Source organism: Myotis nattereri (genome assembly GCF_964212035.1).
Source record: "Myotis nattereri genome assembly, chromosome: X".
Classification (NCBI taxonomy): domain Eukaryota; kingdom Metazoa; phylum Chordata; class Mammalia; order Chiroptera; family Vespertilionidae; genus Myotis; species Myotis nattereri.
Window position 1 is genome coordinate 123,921,118 of NC_138078.1, and position 13,340 is coordinate 123,934,457.

The 13,340-nt window shown below is 45.2% G+C and overlaps 1 protein-coding gene across 2 annotated transcripts in view; it reads left to right on the forward strand.

Moving 5' to 3' along the window:
* The first annotated feature begins 1,665 nt into the window (after window positions 1-1,665).
* Window positions 1,666-13,340, forward strand: part of ZNF75D (zinc finger protein 75D) — a 31,860-nt gene continuing 20,185 nt past the window's right edge. Inside the window, exons 1-5 of one of the 2 annotated variants that reach the window (XM_081115022.1) lie at window positions 1,666-1,931; window positions 3,701-4,220; window positions 5,442-5,634; window positions 6,326-6,417; window positions 6,747-6,873. In XM_081115022.1, coding sequence (XP_080971148.1) covers window positions 3,774-4,220; window positions 5,442-5,634; window positions 6,326-6,417; window positions 6,747-6,873 — 859 coding nt within the window. In that variant the 5' untranslated portion in view covers window positions 1,666-1,931; window positions 3,701-3,773. The remainder of the gene's footprint in view (window positions 1,932-3,700; window positions 4,221-5,441; window positions 5,635-6,325; window positions 6,418-6,746; window positions 6,874-13,340) is intronic. The other variant, XM_081115023.1, reaches the window with a different exon arrangement.

Genomic DNA, 13,340 nt, shown 5'->3' on the forward strand with positions numbered 1-13,340 from the left:
ACACATTCTTTACATGCCAAAGAGAAATATAAATGGAACTTATATCATGAGGTTAAAACCTACCTAACAATAATAAAAGTAATAATAGTTGAGAAGAACGTGCCAGTGAACCAGAAAAGGTTTTTAAAAACATAATGGACAAAAAACAAACAAAAATCCCCATAAAGGACTGTGGTTCCTAATCTAGGGAGGAGCCTGACCAGAACCAAACTGCCTCTTACTAAAGGAGGCTCTGGACAAGCCTAGTGACAACTTTTGGGGTGGTGGCCCTCACTGGGGGAGGTTCCCTGTAGAAAGGGCAGCCAGCAGCTGGAAAGCAATGTAGGAATAATCTGGGCTAGCAACACTTCAGTCATGGAGAGATTGAACCCTGGCCAGTATAATTAAAGTGTTAGCCTGTGCACTGGGTCTCGGGTTCATTCCCGGGAAAGGGCATGTACCTGGGTTGCAGGTTGATCCAGGCCCCAGACCAGGGCTGCATTTGGGAGGCAACCAATTGATGTCCCCCCCCTCTCTCTCCCTCCCTCCCGCTCCCCCATCCTCCCTTCAACTCTTTTTATAATCAATGGACTAGTGCAGCCATTATGGAAAACAGTATGGAGTTTCTTCACAAAATTAAATATGGCCCAGTGATCCCACTCCTTAGGAATATATCCTAAGAAACCCAAAACACCAATCAGAAAGAATGTATGCACCCCTATGTTCATAGCAATACAAGTTACAACAGCTAAGATCTGGAAACAGCCCAAGTGCCCATCAGTAGATGAGTGGATTAAAAAACTGTGGTACATTTATACCATGCAGCAGTAAAAAAGGAACTCTCACCCTTTGAGACAGCATGGAGGGACCTGGAGAGCATTATGTTAAGTGAAATAAGGCAGGAAGAGAAAGACAAATACCATATGATCTCACTCATATGTGGAATCTAATGAACAAAATAAACTGATGAACAAAACAGATCCAGAGACATGGAAGCATGGAACAGACTGTTGAATCTCAGAGGGAAGGCAGGGGGGTGGGGTGAGAAGAGATCAACCAAAGAACTTGTATGCATATATACATAACTTATGGACACAGACAATAGGGTGGTGGTGGGGGGTGTTGCGGGCTAAAAGGGGTCAATGGGGGGAAAAGGGACATATGTAATACTTTCAACAATAAAAATTTAAAATAAAATAAAATGCATTAAAAATGAAAAAAATAGGGGGGTAAGAGATCAACTAAAGGACTTGTATGCATGCATATAAGCATAACCAATGGACATAAGACACTGGGGGATAGGGGAGGCTAGGGGACTGTCTAGGGCGGGGGGATAAAATGGACACATATGTAATACCCTTTGTAATACTTTAAGCAATAAATAAAAAAAATAAAAATAAAAATGAAAAAAATATTCTTGGGGGGGAGAGAGAGAGAGAGAGAGAGAGAGAGAGGGAGAGAGAGAGAGATTGTGGCACACTTTGTCAGCTGGTCTAGAGACTCGATGGCATTAACTTGTTTTTGCATCAGGGGCTGAGCACAGAAAGGCCATCCCTCAAGGTTGGAGGTTGGAAAGGATCCCAGGGATTGTTGCTAGCAGGCTCGGTTGAGATTGCACAGGTGAAGGAAGGAAGATAGATGGCTGGGCGTGGTTGTCACAAAGCCACCGGAAACGAGTCTTCCTTTTCCGGTTGGGGCCCGGTCCACATACCGCGACCTTAAAATGGCGAGTCGGGGTACAGTCTCCGGGAGATAGAGGCATCGGATGGGAGACTCCCTGCGCTTCTGAGTCTTGGCGCTCCTCTCGCCAGGCGTCACACGCTCCCGACCCGGACGCTGCAGTGGCGCAGGCGCGGAGAGCTTTCTTCCCAGAGTAGCCCGGAGGCGTGGCGACTTCTGAGTCTAGTGAGGAAGAGGGAAGTGGCGTCCGCGGAGGCCAGAGCCGCGTGAAGGTAATCGAGAAGCCCGATTTTCCCTTTGTATTTGGTCTAGACAGCTCGAGAGATAAGGGCCGCTCGTGCCAGTTGCAGCCTGCATGGTGGTGAGGGGATGGGGGGTGCGGAGTGGTGAGGTGGGGGATGGGGGATGTAGCCGTCCCCAGTTCGTGGTGGCATCTTTGCCAAGCGGCGATCAGCCTGAGTTCAGGCGGGACCTTTTCTCTGTGAAGCCGATATTCAGGCTCCTATTTCCACATCTAACCTCCGGAAGCGATCTCTTTGTACTCTATGTGCAAATATCACCCCGGGGTGCTGCTGGAGCGCACTCGGAGGCTGCCCACGTGCACAGGGCTTATTGTCACCCTAGTGGTCGACGCGGAAGGTGTAGCGAGTTAGTGGTGGGGGATAAGGCAGTGATGTCTACCACTGCACCCAGCGAAACTTTCAGATTTCTGCTGGCTTATGGTCATATCCCTGGAGGAAGGGTCATTACAGCTTCTGCTGCTAAAAAATATAGGGGGTTGCTAGAAGGGGGAAGGGGGAGGGGAGAGAGGGGTCCTATTATAAGGTGACAGGAGATTTGACTTTGGGTGGTGGGCACATGGTCCTATATACAGATTTTGTAACTTAGTACTTGACACATGAAACCTATATGTTCATGTTGACTAATGTCACCCCAATAAAATTTAATACATACATACATAAATGTAAAAACAAACCCCAAAAATCCACAAACAAATGAAATATATAGGAGGTGTCCCTGTACCTCCTCAGCCTGTATAGGCAGCAAAGACCCAACCATTTCTTTGAATACCAGTTGTATCCTTGAAATAAATTTGTTGCTTTTTTTGCTGGATCACGTCAGGGAAAATCAGACTTTCCAGGCTATCCTCAGCCTTTTTGAAAGATCTGTAATGACCCTAAGGAAATGGAAAGTCAGGAGAAGGGGTACCTTTACTAGACCCTTCCTGTCTCAAGAAATTTAACCATCACCATTTCTTTCCTTCTTTAACATCTGCCATTTAGATATCTTATAAACAAATGGAAGTTTTTCCAGTAAGTAAACAAGATATTGAATGCACAGGTACACAATTTGCACAGAGTCCTTTATAAGTTTTCCCCAAAAGTACCCACAAAAAATGTTGTGGGCATCTAGTTGCTTAGTCGGGGGATATTTGCTGAGAGGAATAAGTTTACTTTTTTCCTGAATACTTTCTTTTTTTTTTCTGAATACTTTCTTATCTTCCTGTCTCAGTTCTCCTGCCAGTGTTAATGTAATGGAAAGAAGACTATCAAATGTTTCATGAAGTAAAGGTTTCAGTGTTCATAAGAGAATGAAGGGGCATAGAAGTTATTTTCCCCCTGACTAAAGACAAAAGATTGGAATGATCTGTTAAAATTTAGAAAAACTCAAATATGCCCTATTTGTGAAGATGGGATAGGAAGCACACATATTAAATATTCAATAGTCTTAAAGCTCCTTTTAGCAAGTGGGTGCCAATTTTATTCACCTACCAATTTGTTCCTTTGAGCAAAAGGTTTTCAGTTGACATCTGTATTCTCTGAGCTGTTCTTTGTTTCAAAGTTGAGTAACAGAAAAGGACAGAAACATGTTACTCTGAAGTAATCTGCCATCATGAGTGTCCTAATTCTTGGCAGTTGATTTTAAGGAGGAAGCAGGACAGAACTTTTCTGTTCATTCTTCTCAGATAATTATAAATAGCAAGTAAATATATATCATGTGGCTTTTATCTTGACTTCCACTTTTTCCTCTCCTCCCTCAGTGTCCTTGGGGAGAAGATCCATTTTTGTACCAAACCTGACAAGGCCTCAGTTGTCAAAGGTGGCACCAGGAGGATGTCACAAATAGGAGAAAAACTGTTCCAAGAGCAAATGATGAAGAGACATCTGAAGATGAACACATGTTCATACCCACACGTGGAGTCTTTGTGGGAGATTAAGGAGTCTGTGAAAGAGAGCTCCAGTCAGAGTAAGAAATTCAGCCCACACATGGACAGTCTTGGTCTTGAGAGTGCTCGCCAGCAATTCCGGAGTTTCTGTTACCATAAAGCACCTGGACCCCTCGAGGCTGTCAACCAACTTCAGGAATTATGCCATCAGTGGCTAAAGCCAGAGATCCACTCAAAAGAACAGATCTTGGAACTGCTGGTGCTAGAGCAGTTCCTAATCATTCTGCCCAGGGATATTCAGAACTGGGTACAGAAGTATCATCCACAGAGCATCAAAGAGGCTGTGGCCCTAGTGGAACGCTTTCAGAGAGAACCTGGTGGAATAAGTAATGAGGTGAGAAAAAAGATTCCTCACACATACAATGAAATAGGAGAAGAGTGGGTATGTTTATGGGCTGGGAGATTAATGGGGGAATGATTTTGGTTAGGTCACTCTTCCGTTGTTCCTTTAGGACAATTAGGTGAGATCTGAAATCACATATATGCAGCAATAGTCTACAGGTTTCAGAGCTCCTGGCAGTCTTTGCTAGCCTTAGCAAAAAGAAATGCATTTTGCCCTAATTAGGGCCAGTGCAAATTGAGTGTGGTGAGCCTAGTCTGGCATGGCGAAGGAGATAGGACTTGATTTCCTAGAAACAGAAATAAAAGGCAAGAACAAATTGGGAAAGGGGAGAAAATCGGGGGGCGGGGGAGGAGCAGACAGAACTTACAGATCAAAGGAGAGCGAGGGTAGCAAACAGAAGTATAAATCAAACAACTCTAGGGAGACTTGCAGAGGAGGAGAGAAAAGTAGAATAAATGGGAAGCAAGGACATGGAAAGAAGAAAAATGCCAAAAGAGGAATGGAGAGAATCAAGATGCTGAGGGGTAGGCCCTCTGTAGTGGGAATACACATCTCTGGGCTAGGAAAAGAGCCTCCGGTACCCTGCCTTAGTGATCTAGCCTTGGCTTTGCTGGTGAGTGGAGGACCAAGGTATGCCCTGGGAAGATGGCAGCACACTTCCTTTCCTCAGGAGCCCACCTTGAGGAACACAGGGCAGGATATATTATTGTGTCTTACTACAACTGAATCCTGAAGAGGGAGGTTAGAGTTGAACTTTCCCCAGTTTCCCCCCCATTCCATCCCCTTTCTCCACGAAATCCTTTCCTAGCCATGAAGGGATTAGAAAATCTGACAAAGAGGAAAACCCTTTTTTATTTAATGCCTTAGATAAGACTAAAATATAGAAGTCCACTCAGGCAAGGGTTTAAGTCTAGGAAACAAGCCAGTGAAGGCAGCATGAGAACAGGCAGCCTGCACCCAGTCTGCAAGTAGCCTGAGCTGTGGCTGTATGTGGAGGGGTAGAGGTTAGCAGCAGTCACAGCTTTTTTTATTTCCCAGGTGACGTATACAGTTCTTTGTGAGAAAAGGGTAGCACAATCCCTTTACAGTTTTTTAGTACGTCCTTTAATGTCACACACTCCCTAAATCTGGGCTCTATTCTTGTTCATCCCTCCACCACACCCTAAAACTGCAAGTAAGTTCTGTGCTAATGAGGATGGGGATTATTTCTAGGTCACAGTCCATGACCTGGGAAAGGAGGCAGTGCTCTTGGGAGGAACAGCAGAGGTCCCAGGCTTTAAGTGGAAGCCAGCAGAGCCCCAAGCAATGGGTGTGTTCCAGAAAGAATGTTGGAATGCATACCAGGTACTACAAGAACAGCTGGGCTCGAAAACTCACACAGAAACACAGCCTGTATATGAAAGAGGTGAGGAGCTTCATAAAAATTCTCTTCTGGCAGCTGTGATAGTAATCGATTCAGCTAGAATATCATGGGAATTTTCCAGATGCCCAGCCATGCTAGCAGTTAGGATGTCTCTCATATGGGACTATAATAGGTCAATGGTGGGTGAAGGTGAGGAGCAGTCTGAGGTACAGTAATATCCAAACCATGGAACCCTGGTATTCATATCATAGACCTTGTTCCTGAGAAATTTGAGAGAATATGGAATAGGGATTGGTGGGGTCATCTGACCCTTGTAAGTTAGAGGAGAAATTAGATCAGAAATGAGCAAAAGAGGAAGAGAATTGTGCACGAGGAAAAAATACTAATAGACAAAAACATTTCACATTTCCTGCCATACACTGGAGGACTTGAGTCCTTCATTTTCAAACACCTCTAATTCTTGCCCGGCCCAATGAACAAACTATTTTATGACAGGAAAAAATAGTGAATTTCCTTTAATAATTTATCTCGTGAAATCTGGGGAACCGGTTCTATGGAGTGGTAGATATTTGTTTTTTATTTACCATGAAAAGGCCACTTTGGCATGACACACTCATACACATGAAGGTGAACTATCTCTACTGAAGGTGTCCTGATATTCTATATTTTACAAATCAGCTCAGGGTATTCATAAACAGAAAAGAGAAATTTTCTGGCTCCTTTCCACCCACAGCCGTGCCTGCTCAACAGATTCTAGCCTTTTCTGAGCAGAAAAGCACCCCAAACTGGAAGATGGCAACTGAGCTCGTCTTGTCTGAATCCCAGGTGAGCTGTACATTCCAGATTTTTCAGGCAGCCTGAATGTGACCTTATCTATGCTTTTCTCTGCTGCCCAAGACCCACAGTGCCCAGCAGGTACCCTGAGCCTAGTTAGCCTCAGATGTCCTTTACACAGCTAGGCTTGGGACGGTGGGAATTGGGCACCTCCCAAGCTTGTTTACTGATCTCTTTTCTTTCTTTTCTGCCACTCACTTTTCCTCCCTAAATTTTATACACTTAATTTCAGTGACTGACCTACCATGTAATTCAGAAATAAGTGAGAGTACAACTTCTGTAGTGGCAAATACTGAACTAAAACCCATTCTCTTCTTTAGAGTTTGTTGACATTTGAAGATGTGGCTGTGCATTTTTCTGAAGAAGAATGGAAATTACTGGCCCCTACTCAGAAGACCCTCTACAATGAAGTAATGCAGGAAAATTATGAGACTGTCATTTCTCTAGGTAAAAATTCTTCCGTTCCTTTGTATAGAAGTTGAATAATCTGTTATGTCCTCAGTTTATGGAAAATGCATTCCTATGAGAGAGTACCTGTGTTCCAATAGATGGTTGATTCTCAATTTGGTGATGTGGGGAAAAAGAAAGGCATATCCAAATCACCTAGAGCAGCGGTTTTCAATCTTTTTCATCTCATGGCACACATAAACTAATTAATTACTAAAATTCTTCGGTACACCAAAAATATCTATTATAATTTTTGCCAATCTGACAAAAAAAATAGGTTTAAGTTTGATTCACTCACACTGGACAGCTATTGTTGTGTTGGCTGTTGTATTTTTTTTTTTAAATTTGAAAAATCTATGGGAAAAGAGGTCAGTGCTCCTGACTACACAGTCAGGTACTGAGTGTTTTAAAAAAATTTTGTGGCACACTAGTATGCCTCCTGTGGCACACCTGTTGAATATCGCTGACCTAGAGAACTTTTTAGAAATACAGATCCCACTTCTTTATTCTAAATAGAAATCTTAACCCATCATATCATACTTCCACCCCACTCTGCAAATCTGTTACTCTCATATCTTTTCCATGTCAGGAAAGGGCATCATATATTTGGCCCCCTTTACCTTTTACTACCCACCCCACCCTCTTCCCTCTGGTAACCTGTTGTCTGTGAGTTTCAGCTTTATATCAACATATGAGTGAAATCATATGGTTCTTAGCTTTCTCTGACTTACATATTTCACTTAGTATGATATTCTCAACCCTCTTCCACTCTTATCATCCTAGTGTAAGCCACCATCATCTCTAACCAAGTCTACTTCAATAGCACTGAGTTCTCATTCCCCATATTGTTTTGATCGAACCTCCTTTAGGTTTAGTTCTTAGCTTCCTCATTGCATATTCATCCTTAACCACAGTAGAGTACGAAGAAGATATTGAATTTAAGATTCTGCCCATTTAAACATTTGGAGTACGTGAAAGTATAAAAGAATCCTTCACTCTTCCTGACAGTAATCTAGAATTAAGATGGTAGTTCGTGATCTCAAGGTTTTATTTTCAGAACATTATTGCATTCTAAATTTAAAGTGACCTGTTAGAACAAGTGGAAGAACCATAGATCTAAGGTCCCCATAGTTCAAGGACAGTTTTCTACAGATAAATATATACATGGGAAGAGGAGAAATGTTCCTTGATAGGAGCCTTTACAGGGATTTTTAAGATTATGCTCCTGTATTTTTTATTGAACTTTTTACTGAGATTATTATAGATTCACATGCAGATTTGGAATGTAATACAGAGGATATCCATGTACACTTTTCCCAGTTTCCCTCAGTGATACCTTTTGCAAAAGTATCATATCACAACTAGAATATTGATGCTGATATAATTCACTGACCTTATTCATATTTCCTGTTTTACTTGTATTTGTTTATGTGTGTGTATATTTAGTTCTTCAGAGGTTTATTATATGTATAGGTTTGTGTATTTACTACCACAATCAAGATACTAAACAGTTGTATTAACACAAGGATTCCTCCTGTTACCCCTTTATAACCACACACATGTCCCTCCCACACCCCACCCCATCACCAACCCACGCCAACCACTAACCTGTTCTACATTTCTAAAATTTTGCAATTTCAATAATATATGAATGGAATGCAAACTATGTAAACTTTTGGGATTCACTTTTTCATTCAGAATTATTCTATTCAGAATTATTTTCTGGAAATTCATCAAGTTGTTGCATGTTTCAACAGTTCACTACTTTTTACTGCTGAGTTATATTCCATAACATTGATATACTAGTCAGTGGTCGGCAAACTCATTAGTCAACAGAGCCAAATATCAACAGTACAATGATTGAAATTTCTTTTGAGAGCCAAATTTTTTAAACTTAAACTATATAGGTAGGTACATTGTTATTAACTTAATTAGGGTACTCCTAAGGCTTAGGAAGAGCCACACTAAAGGGGCCAAAGAGCCGCATGTGGCTTGCGAGCCACAGTTTGCCGACCATAGTACTAGGTGAATGCTTTGTTTAACCATTCACCTACTGAAAGATATCTTTGCTGTCTTCAGTTTTTGGCTATTGGAAATAAAGCTGCCATGAACATTTATGTATGTGATTTTATGTAGAGACTAGGGGCCCGGTGCACGAAATTCGTGCACTGGGTGTGTGTGTGTGTGTGTGTGTGTGTGTGTGTGTGTGTGTGTGTGGAGAGTGCCCCTCAGCCCAGCCTGCCCCCTCTCACATACAGGGAGCCCTCAGGCGTTGACCCCCATCACCCTCCAATCGCCTGATCGGTCCCTTGCCCAGGCCTGACGCCTCCGCCAGAGGTGTCAGGCTTGGACAGGGGACCCCCATCTCCCCCCGATCACTGGCTCTGGCCCCCGCCCAGGCCTGAGGCCTCTGGCCCAGGAATCATGCCTGGACAGGGGACCCCCATCTCCCTCTGATCGCTTGCTCCACCCCCCGCCCAAGCCTGATGCCTCTGACCCAGGCTTCAGGCCTGGGCAAGGGGACCATCATATCCCCCCAATCCCCGGCTCCGCCCCCCACCCAGGCCTGATGCCTCGGCCAGAGGAGTTGACCCTCATCACCCTCCGATCACCAATCACCGGATCGGCCCATTGACCAGGCCTGAGGCCTCCGGCAGAGGTGTCAGGCCTGGGCAGGGGACCCCCAGCTCCCCGCGGTTGCAGGCTCTGCCCCTGCCCAGGCCTAACGCCTCTGGCCTAGGCATCCGGCCCGGGCAGCGGGGACCTGCAGTGGCAGCGGGGGGGGGGGGGGGGGCACAATCCTGGGCTTCGCTTTAGGCCCAGGCAAGGGACCCCTAGCTCCTGGGACTGCCAGCTTCGACCGTGCCCAGCTCCCATCGCTGGCTCCACCCCTACTTCCTGCTATCACTGGCCAGGGCGGCAAAGGCGCCTGATTCTCCAATCATGGCTGGGGGGCAGGGCAAAGGTGGCCCCAGGGCCGCCTTTGCCCTGCCCCCCAGCTCTTAGCTCCCCCCTGGGTTTCCGATCACTGTCAGTGGCAGGGGGCTTCTTCCTGCCTTCCCTTTCGCCTCCCTGCATTGTGCCTACATATGCAAATTAGCCGCCATCTTGTTGGCAGTTAACTGCCAATCTTAGTTGGCAGTTAATTTGCATATAGCCCTGATTAGCCAATGAAAAGGGTATCGCCGTACGCCAATTACCATTTTTCTCTTTTATTAGTGTAGATAAATTTTCTTTTCTCTGGGATAAATGCCTTAAGAGTGCATTTGCTGGTTCATTTCGTAATTGCATGTTTAATTTTATAAGAACTTACCAAATTGTTCTTTCATAATGGCTGTAAAATTTTACCTTCTCACCAGCAATGGGTGAGTGATTCAGCTTCCCCACATCCTTGCCAGTGTTTAGTATTGACATCTTTTTAATTTATTTTTTGCCATTCTGTTAGGCATGTAGTGTTATCTCCTTGTGGTTTGGATTTGCATTTCCCTAATGGCTAATGATGTTTTATCTTTTTTATGTGCTGATTTGCCATCTGTATATTTTCTTTAGTGAAATGTCTTTTGCCCATATTTTAACTTAATTGTTTTCAACTGTTGAGTTTTGAGAGTTCTTTATATGTTGTAGATTCTAGTGCTTTGTCAGATAATATGGTTGGTAAATGGTTTCTTCACGTCTCTATATTGTCTTCATCCTCTTCCCATGGGCTTCCACAGAGTGAAACTTTTTAATTTTGATGAGAACCAATTGTTTTTCATTTGTTTAAGGTAGCCATGGTCTTTAATAGAAGCCAGGTAAAGGGACAGAGATGCTGGGGTCGTGCCGGGGGCAATGTGCGGTCCAGACTTGCATCACTTGCAGCTAGCATAGGAAGTTCTTGTGGGATACAGCTGGAAGAGCTTGGCCTCCTGCGTGGGCTCGAAGCTGTGCTTCTCCAGGCACTTGGTATTGTCCCTAAAGTCCTTCTCGTGGCGGCCACCACCTCATGAAAGAACAGCTCTGCCAGCCATCAGGGGCCTGTGAGTGCCCGGTGCCCACTGGGGTGACGTAGTTCACATAGGGCTTGAGCTTGAAGCTGGCCAGCTCGGGCACTTTCTCCTTGACCAGCTGGTGCTCTTTAAACGTGGCTCTTGTAGAAGGTGCGCAGGGCCCCACTTGCTAGTTCACTTTTTAAAAATATATATATTTTATTGATTTTTTTACAGAGAGGAAGAGATAGGGATAGAAAGCCAGAAACATCGATGAGAGAGAAACCTTGATCAGCTGCCTCCTGCACACCCCCTTCTGGATATGTGCCTGCAACTAAGGTACATGCCCTTGACTGGAATCGAACTTGGGACCCTTTTTTCCACAGGCCGACTCTCTATCCACTGAGCCAAACCAGTTAGGGCGCTAGTTCACTTGTGCATCGGGTTGGCACCTTGGACCACGCAGCACACTCCATAACTAGGAGCCCCATGTTGCCGCTGCCAGACCTCATGCGGGGCCCGGGCCCTGGGCCCTCTGCAGCCTGCTCCCATTTTTCCTTTAATACAGTGGTTCTCAACCTTCCTAATGCCGCAACCCTTTAATACAGTTCATCATGTTGTGGTGACCCCCAATTTCATTGCTACAAATTGAACATAATTAAAGCATAGTGATTAATCACAAAAACAATATGTAATTATATATGTGTTTTCCAATGGTCCTAAGCGACCCCTGTGAAAGGGTCGTTCGACCCCCAAAGGGGTTGCGACCCACAGGTTGAGAACCGCTGCTTTAATAGATTGTGTTTTTGGTATCAAGGCTAGAACTCTGAATAACCCTAGATCCCTAAAATTTTCTCTTACGTTTTTTCTTAAAAGTTTTATGATTTTTAGACTCAAGACCATGATCCATTTTTAGTTACTATATAAAGTGTGACTTTTAGGTCAAGGCTCATTTTTTTTCCTTTGGTGTTCTAATTGATGCAGCCCCATTTGTTGAAAAGGCTATCCTTTACCATTAATTTGATTTTGTACTTTTGGCAAAGATTAGTTGGGCATATTTTTATGCATCTGTTCTATTCCATTGAGCTATGTGAATTTTCATGCACTGGGCCTCTAGGAGCTATCCTATCTAATAATAGAGAAACATGGTAATTAACCATAACTTAGCTACACTTCCCATTGGCTAATCAGCGAGATATGCAAATTAACTGCCGGCCAAGATGGCGGCCGGCAGCCAGGCAGCTAAAGCGAACATGAACATGAGGCTTGCTTACTCCAGTGATGGAGGAAGCCAACGTTCCCCGCCTGCCGCAGCTCAGCTCTGAGCTCCGGATGAAACAATGTTGCAATTATAGAACCTAAACAAACCCCAGAAACCTGCTTTCAGCCAGCAAGGCCTCAGAGCTTAGAGCGGCCAGTGATGGCAACAGAGTTTCAATTATAGAATCTAAACAAACCCAGGTACCTGCTTTCAGCCGGCAACGGCCTCAGAGCTGGAGCGGGCTCTCAGCTCCAGTGACAGCTATAGAAGGTAAATAAATCCCAGAATAAAAAAGAAAAAAGGAGAGGCTGGGAGCTTCAGTCGCCCACTAGCCTGAAAACAGCCCTTAGCCCCTCACCCAGACTGGCCAGGCACCCCAGTGGGGACCCCCACCCTGAAGGGGGTGTGACCAGCTGCAAACAGCCATCATCCCATCATCCAGGCTGGCCAGGCACCCCAGTGGGGACCCCCACCCTGAAGGGGGTGTGACCAGCTGCAAACAGCCATCATCCCCTCATCCAGGCTGGCCAGGCACCCAAGAGGGACCCCCACCCTGATCCAGGACACCCTTCAGGGCAAACCAGCCGGCCCCCTCACATGCACCAGGCCTCTATCCTATATAGTAAACGGGTAATATGGAAAATGACCCTAACAGCAGAAGGACTGGGAATGACTGATCACTATGACACACACTGACCACCAGGGGGCAGACGCTCAATGCAGAAGCTGCCCCCTGGTGATCAGTGCGTTCCCACAGGGGGAGCTCTGCTCAGCCACAAGCCAGGCTGATGGCTGCCAGTACAGTGGTGGTGGTGGGAGCCTCTCCTGCCTCCTCAGCAGCGCTAAGGATGTCCGACTGCAGTTTAGGCCTGCTCCCCGCTGGCAAGTGGACATCCCCCGAGGGCTGCCGGGCTGCCAGAGGGATGTCTGATTGCCATCTTAGGCCCAATCCCTGGGGAGCATGCCTAAGCCAGCAGGTGGTCATCCCCTGAGGGATCCCAGACTGCGAGAGGGCACAGGCCGGGCTGAGGGACCCCCCATTCCCCCTGAGTGCACAAATTTTTGTGCACCGGGCCTCTAGTATCTACACTAATAAAAGAGAAAAATGGTAATTGGCATACAGCGATACCGTTTTCATTGGCTAATCAGGGCTATATGCAAATTAACTGCCAACTAAGATTGGCAGTTAACTGCCAACAAGATGGCGGCTAATTTGCATATGTAGGCACAATGCAGGGAGG